We start from the raw sequence: 7,287 nt of genomic DNA on the forward strand, positions 1-7,287 counted from the left end.
AATTTTTTTAAATGCAAAAAACTCCATGCTGACTACATTATCAAAAATTGAAATCAAGACAGGATCAATCATTACTGTTTTCCTTTCGTCTGGGGCTCCAATATGGCTTGGTAAGGGACTGTCACTGACCCTGTCTTGATGGGAAATCTTAATATTCCGTTTATCATGGGTGTTTTGGCGTGCATTATGATTTAAACTATCACATTAAAAAAAATTTACCTCGGGAATTCCCTGGTGGTCCAGTGGTTAGGACTCTCTGCTTTCACTGCTGAGGGCCCAGGTTCGATCCCTGGTCGGGGAACTAAGATCCCACCAGTCACATGGCTCAGCCAAAAAAGAAAAAGAAAAAATATATTTATCTCATTCTGGATTAGTGGTGATGGTTGCACAAACTTGTGACTCTACAGAAACCCACTGAACTAGATCCTCTAAAAGGGTGGATTTGGGACTTCCCTGTTGGCACAGTGGTTGGGAGTCCGCCTGCCAATGCAGGGGACACGGGTTCGAGCCCTGGTCCAGGAGGATCCCGTGTGCCGCAGAGCAACTGGGCCTGTGTGCCACAATGACTGAGACTGCGCTCTAGAGCCTGCAAGCCACAGCTACTGAGCCCGCGTGCCACAACTACTGAGGCCTGCGCGCCTGGAGTTGGTGCTCCGCAACGGGGGGGGGGGGCCACTCTTAGCTGCAGTGCGCAGGCCTGCGCGCGGCGACAAGGGCCCAGTGCAGCCAAAAATAAATAAATAAATAAATAAATTTTTTTTAAAAGGTGGATTTTATGGTATGTGATTCCTAGCTTGATAAAAAATGAGAGAAAAAGATTATCTTGATGAGCAAGGTTTTGGTGCCCCTTTAAATTTTGCGCCCCCTAGACGCCAAACATCCCGTCCTAACCCCTCTCTCTCCCTCTAGACTCCAAACATCCCGTCCTAACCCCTGCCTTTTGGAATAGCTGGAGTATCTTGGAATATCCTTGGACAACTCTGAGCTCCATGCCTTTGGATGAACAGTACCATCTTCCGGAGTCTCTATTCCACCCCCTAGAAACTTGCAACCATCACACAAGTGCTGCTTCATGGGCATCAAAGGAGAAACTGCTTACAAAAGGCTGAGCACGTAGTAAATGCTCAAGAAGAGTTTGCTGTTATGCATATCTTGAATGCAATGCAAAATTAAAATTTAAAGCTCTTATGTTTATCAATTCTAGAGACAAGGGATCTCATTTGCAAGGCGGGTGCGGATATGCCCGATTTCCTGGCTGGGGAAGTCGCCAACTCACATGTTCTCCATGAGGGTGGTGAGGGCTCCCCTGTGAACAGGGTCACCTCTCTCTCCTAGGAGCAGACAGGGACATTCTCAGGGCTGCACTCACCTTAGGAGCAAAATTTAAGGGGGTGCCCAGAACTCAATCCTCAAGATAAATATTTTAATGCAATATTTTCAAAAGTCAAAATCAATACAAAAAAATCCATGATGAATAAAAGATCAAAACTGCAAATAAAGACAGGATCTGACCTTGCATGTGCACAACTCACCTCCCTGCCCTCCACCCCTCACCCTGTCAGATGGTGTCTGTACATAAAACCTTGATTTTTGCTCATCATGGGTGGGGATTTTTTGGCACAAATTTTTAAAATAAAAAATATCTTTTTTTTTTTTTTTTTGGCCGCACCATGCAGCTTGTGGTATTTTAGTTCCCCGACCAGGGATCAAACCCGCACCCCCTGCAGTGGAAGCGAGGAGTCCTAACCACTGGACCGCCAGGGAAGTCCCTATGGTATTGTTTATATTGATGACTGAGTTTTGTGGCATTCCCTTAAAATTTGTGTCTGAGGTGAATACCTCACTCCCCTCACCCTATACCCTGCCCTTTGTCCAATAAAACTTTGTTGACAAAAACGGGCATCCACAACAGCCAAATGGTGGAAACAACCCATGTGTACATCAACGGATAAATGGATAAACTAAATGTGGCCCCTCCCTACAGTCTAATATTATTCAGCCTCAAAAAGAAGGCAATGCAGACACACACATGGATGAACAACATGGATGAACCTTGAGGACATTATGTTCAGTAAAATAACACGCCAAAGGATGAATACAGTATGATATCATTTATAGGATGTCCCTAAAGTATCAAATTTATAGAGACAGAAAGTAGAATGGTGGGTGTCAGGAGTTGGGGGCAATTCATGTCTAATTCCCAAGAGTTTACTCTGGGGATGATAGAAAAGGTTTGGGTCAAGATCACGATGATTGTTACCCAGCATCGTGAATGTATTTAATTCCACTGACCGGTATACTTACAAGTGATCGAAATGATGAATATCGTGCATATTTTACCATTTAAAAAAAACCCAGGGGACTTCCCTGGTGGCGCAGTGGCTGGGTCTCCACGTTCTCAATGCAGGGGGCCCGGATTCAATCCCTGGTCAGGGAACTGGATCCCACGTGCATGCTGCAGCTAAGAGTTCGCATGCAGCAACTGGGGAGACCACGTGCGGCAACTAGGGAGCCCTGGAGCCGCAACTAAGGAGCCCTTGAGCTGCAACTAACACCCAGCACAACCAAATTAAAAAAACAAAAAAACAAAAGCAGGCGCCCCTGGGCAGTAGTTTAGTTGATTTTTAAAAAATATTGCAACTATAAAGTTATTAAATACATGTTTCACATATAAAATATTGAGTATTTAAAATATTGCAATTGCCACCCCAGTCCCAGTCCTCCTCCTCCTCACCCCGCCCCCGGCCGGTCTGTCCCTTCCGGCGCTGCGGGCGCAGGGACCACGCGCGGCCACCAGGTGACGCCGCTGCGTCCCGCAGCCCCCGGGACATTTCGCGCCCCCACGGTGGGCGGCGCGGAGGCGGCGCGATGCGTCAGCCGGACAGCGAGCCCGGGAGCTGGGGGAACTGAGCCGCCGGGCGGAGGCCAGACCCCAGGCTGGCGGGGGAGTGGGCGCAGCTGTGAGTCATCGGGAGCCCCCGTTCGGCCGTGGGAGCCAGTCCCACGCGGGCCTGCCCGCCTGGCTCGTGAACTGCTTTCCAGGGGAGATGGCGAGGCTGGCGGCCGTCCCAGCGTGCGGCTGTGGCTGGCGCACACGTGTGGCTCCAGCACGAACTAACCGGGGGTTTGGGGGAGTGGAGGCCTCACCAAGCCTCAGTTTCCCCTTTTGCATCCTGCAGATGAGAGTAGCCCCTGCTTCCCGCGTCCTTGGGGGTTAAATGAACCGTGATACGGGGAGCCTGGTGCCCAGTGCGCGCTAGGTACATTCAGCGGCCGCTCCGGAGGGAGGAAATAAAGGCGGCGACCACCATTGCAAGCGCGCCCAGGTGGCAGCGCGCGACGCACGCAGGAACCGGTTCCCCTCGCTTCTCCCGGGCCTCGATTTCCCCCCACGGTCAGGTGCGAGGCGGACATGCGGTCAGACCTTGCAACGTGAGGCGCCTGCAGGGGGCGCGGAGTCCGTGAGGCCGAGCCACCTGCGCCTCCCACGCGCGCCCCACCCTGAAACTCGCGGCGGGTGGGGATGAGGCGCCCGGTCTCGGCCCTAGGCTTTGCAGCCCCCGTTTCTGGGTACCTCGAGGCGGCCTCCAGCGACCACCACCTCTTGTTAAACGCTTACCGTGCACCCCTTATTTTATTTAGGACTCACTGCAATCCAAAGAGGCCAGCGCTGCATTCCCATTGGACAGATAGGGACACAGAGGCCCAGCAAGTAAAGCCACCCAGGGTCTGGGGTCCCTGAAGCCTGGGGAGACTCCCGCCACCACCACCTAGAAAGGATCAGGCTGCAAACCGTACTCCCTCTCTGTGCAAAACCCCAGCAGAACCTGGAAAGGCGCGGGCCGGGGACTCTCCGGGGTTTCCAGGCCCCCCCGAAAGTCCGGGCCGCCTCGCGCGCTGGAAATCCCGCGCGCGCCCCGAAACTCGGCGCGGCTGCCGGGAAATCAGGAGAAAACTTCTGCTTTTTTTTTTTCTTTTCTGGCACTCAAACTCCCCCGGCTCCCCCCGCCCCGCCCCGCCCGGCTCTCGCCCCCACGTGGGGCGCCCCCTCGCGGCGCCCCGCCCCCTCCCCGCCGCCGGCCAACCGCAGCGCGGGTTTCTCTCGCCTTTGTTTTTTCTCCAATAGGAGGGGCGGATGAACCACCGGGGCCACGCCCCTGTTTGTACAAGTCTATAAAAGGCGGCGCCGGCAGCCGCGCGCTAAGGTTGGTGAAGCTGAGGACGTCAGAGTTTTCTTTGCAGCTGCCTGGATTGTTCTTGCTGAGGCACTGGCAATTTTTTTCCGCCTTATTTGGGGAGGATTTCGCTGCCTTCCGAAGGTCTTGACGAACGCTTGGGCTCCGTAGGAAGGCTTTGGGCTCTCCGGTCTCGGACTTTGCATTTTCTCCCTTGGAACTGTCGTGGGGCTGTTTTCCACTGTGGATTATAACTGCAACATGACGCTGGAAGAGCTCGTGGCGTGCGACAACGCGGCGCAGAAGTAAGTAGCGGGGCCCCCGCCGCCTGAGGTCGGCCGGGCCGGGCGGGGACCGGAGCGCCCCGTGGCCGGCCCGGCGCTGACCCCCGTCTCCCTTGGCCCCAGGATGCAGACGGTGAGCGCCGCGGTGGAGGAGCTGCTGGTGGCTGCGCAGCGCCAGGACCGCCTCACCGTGGGGGTGTACGAGTCGGCCAAGCTGATGAATGTGTGAGTGAGACCCCGGCCCCGGGCTGGGCGCGGGTGGGGACCTCCTCCGCTCTGCACGCTCCCTGCTGCATCCTTCGCTTGCATGGGGCTGGGACACCCCCAAGTGTCCCTACTGTGGGTCGAGGGTCTTTCTGCTTTCTTTTTTTTTTTGAGGGGTGGAGGCTGCAGTATCCCGGTGCTGCATCATTTGCAGGCAGTCACCCCATCTATGCCCCTGCCTTACCCCGCCATCCTTTGAACGGAATGTCTTCTCCCCCACTATCTGCATGCAGACGCGATCCCTTGCGCACCTGCGGTTTCTCTTTGGTTTTGCAAACTCCCCGCCGTAACGGTGGCCCCTCCCCAGTCCCCAGCTGATCCACCATCCCACTCTGGCTTCTCAGGGACCCTGACAGCGTGGTCCTGTGCCTTCTGGCTATTGACGAGGAGGAGGAGGACGACATCGCCCTGCAGATCCACTTCACGCTCATCCAGTCCTTTTGCTGTGACAACGACATTGATATCGTGCGGGTGTCAGGAATGCAGCGCCTGGCACAGCTGCTGGGCGAGCCGGCCGAGACCCAGGGCACCACCGAGGCCCGGGACCTGCACTGCCTCCTGGTCACGGTGAGCTGGGCCTCGGCCCCGCCCCCTCCCCACCCCGGCACCTGGCCCCTTGTTTGTCAACAAAGTTGAGCTGGCCAGTCTGCACCAGCTCAGCGCTCAGCCATGCTCGGCATGTCCCCGTGGGCAGCCGGCTGGGTCTCGGGGCCTTAGTCACCCAGGGAGCTATTTTGAGCCAACCTGCTTTCCCCAAAGGCGCTCTGGGAGAGGGGGGCTCCCCAGCCACTCCTGGGGCTCCCACTGAACCCCGTCTTCTCGCCTTCCCACAGAACCCTCATACAGACGCCTGGAAAAGCCATGGCCTGGTGGAGGTTGCCAGTTACTGCGAAGAGAGCAGGGAGAACAACCAGTGGGTCCCCTACATCCCCCTCCAGGAGCGCTGAGACCCTGCCCGGCGTCAGAACCTGTTGCTGCCAAAAAACACGATAAAATAAATATTTGATCCCCCCTCCCTCCCAGAACCCCCCCAAACAACCCAACCTATGAGACCATCGGGGGCAGGATCGTTGGAGGCTGAAGACAGGAGAGGGAGTGCGTGGCCAACCCAGGGCGGCGGGCCTGGAGCAGCGCCAGCAGCGGCCACCGTGTGAGGAGAAGATGGGACCCAGGCCGGCAAGAGAGGGGACCCTGGAGCTCAGGCCTGGCGACAGAGCAGAAGCTGGAGTGGGGGAGCTGTCCCCCCACACACAGGAGGGCCTAGACTCCACACTTCAGGGGTGGGGTGGGACTGATAGTACCCCCCACTCCTTGAGACCAGAGCTGACATGTGCAAACGGGCCTTGGTGGGCCGAGGGTCCGCACTCTGTGGCCAGAACAGTACTTTGGGACTTGGGAGCCGGGGCTGATGTTGCTCTGTACCGGTGAACTCCCAGTCTGCAAACTAAGTAGACAATCTATTTTGTTACTTGCACTTGTTACTTGAATCGGTGAAAGAAAGATGGGAAGCTTAGAGATACATATATTTTTACTTCTACTATGATGGCCTTGTAATAAATTGTTAAAGCTTCTGGGTTCTTGTGTATTTACCGCCGGCCTCAGTGCAGGACCAGGACCTCCACCTCCCCTGCGCTCCGACAGCACTGGCGCCGCCCACGCCACCTCCTGCAGGCTCACCAGGAAGTGTTACTTAAGTCCGAGTTAGCTGCTCCAGGCTCCTTGCAAAAACAGTGCCTCTTCTCTCTGCAGCCGGCGCCACCCAAGTCCAACAAATCTTTGCCTCTTTTTTTTTTTCTTCTCCCCTCCTCCTGCCCCGGAGCAATTAAAAGACCGGTTTATTACGAAACCTGGCCGCCGTGCCGCCGCTGTTAGTCGCTGAGCCAACCCCAAACTCTGGGCACACATAGACGCACCCCTGGGGGCTGGCTGCAGCCCGTGCCCGCCCGGCTGCCACCGCAGCCCAGGTCCAGAGAGGTCAAGGGGCCACCTCAACCACACAGCGAGGTGGGCTTGGAGCTCAGAGCTGCCCCTGGGCTTGGGCGTTGCAGGAAGAGTTTTGGGGATCCCCCAGAGAGCAACCCCCCACCCAGGCCTTCTCCCTCCCAGGGTGGGCCTCTGCACTGCACTAAAGAAAAAAAGAATTTTTTTTCTTTCCCCAAACTAAAATCAACAAGCAGAAAAATACCCTAGGAAGTCGTGCTCCCGGCCCAGCTGGGCTTGGCACGCTGCTGCATTTTGCCTCTAAACCGAAACTGTGAGGCCTGGCCGGCCACCTCCTTTTCCCCTTAACTCGCAGGCGCGGTGACTCCCCTGGCTCGGGGCAGGGAACTGGGAGCGCGGCCCAGTCCGAACTCCGGCCTCAGTCTTCCCGCGCCGAGTCTGCGGGGTGGGCTCGCGGAGCCCGTGCAACACCCCCTCCCCTCTGCCCCGCACCCCGGGGCGTGGGAACCGGGTGGGGAGGTAACCCGGGCGCCAGCCGTAGGCCGCGACCTTTCCACGGAGCCCCACGTGGGCGAGTGAGGAAAACCCCGACGGCCCCCGGGGAGTCACGGGGCTGGGGGGAG

At 56.6% G+C, this 7,287-nt stretch overlaps 1 protein-coding gene across 1 annotated transcript; it reads left to right on the plus strand.

The window, feature by feature from the left end:
* The first annotated feature begins 4,215 nt into the window (after positions 1-4,215).
* GADD45B (growth arrest and DNA damage inducible beta) lies at positions 4,216-6,293 on the plus strand. The gene is made up of 4 exons (XM_061188908.1): positions 4,216-4,480; positions 4,583-4,684; positions 5,068-5,290; positions 5,557-6,293. Exons 1-4 carry the CDS (start codon positions 4,437-4,439, stop codon positions 5,668-5,670), a joined length of 483 nt encoding a protein of 160 aa, XP_061044891.1. The 5' UTR covers positions 4,216-4,436; the 3' UTR covers positions 5,671-6,293.
* The last annotated feature ends 994 nt before the right edge of the window (positions 6,294-7,287 follow it).

Source organism: Eubalaena glacialis, chromosome 4 (genome assembly GCF_028564815.1).
Source record: "Eubalaena glacialis isolate mEubGla1 chromosome 4, mEubGla1.1.hap2.+ XY, whole genome shotgun sequence".
Taxonomy (NCBI): Eukaryota; Metazoa; Chordata; class Mammalia; order Artiodactyla; family Balaenidae; genus Eubalaena; species Eubalaena glacialis.

Excerpts from the sequence above, each read along its gene's own strand:
- GADD45B (XM_061188908.1), top strand. The coding sequence starts at position 4,437 with ATGACGCTGGAAGAGCTCGTGGCGTGCGACAACGCGGCGCAGAA. Across the intron at positions 4,685-5,067 it reads TCGGCCAAGCTGATGAATGT|GGACCCTGACAGCGTGGTCC; the intron begins GTGAGTGAGACC and ends CTGGCTTCTCAG. Across the intron at positions 5,291-5,556 it reads TGCACTGCCTCCTGGTCACG|AACCCTCATACAGACGCCTG; the intron begins GTGAGCTGGGCC and ends GCCTTCCCACAG.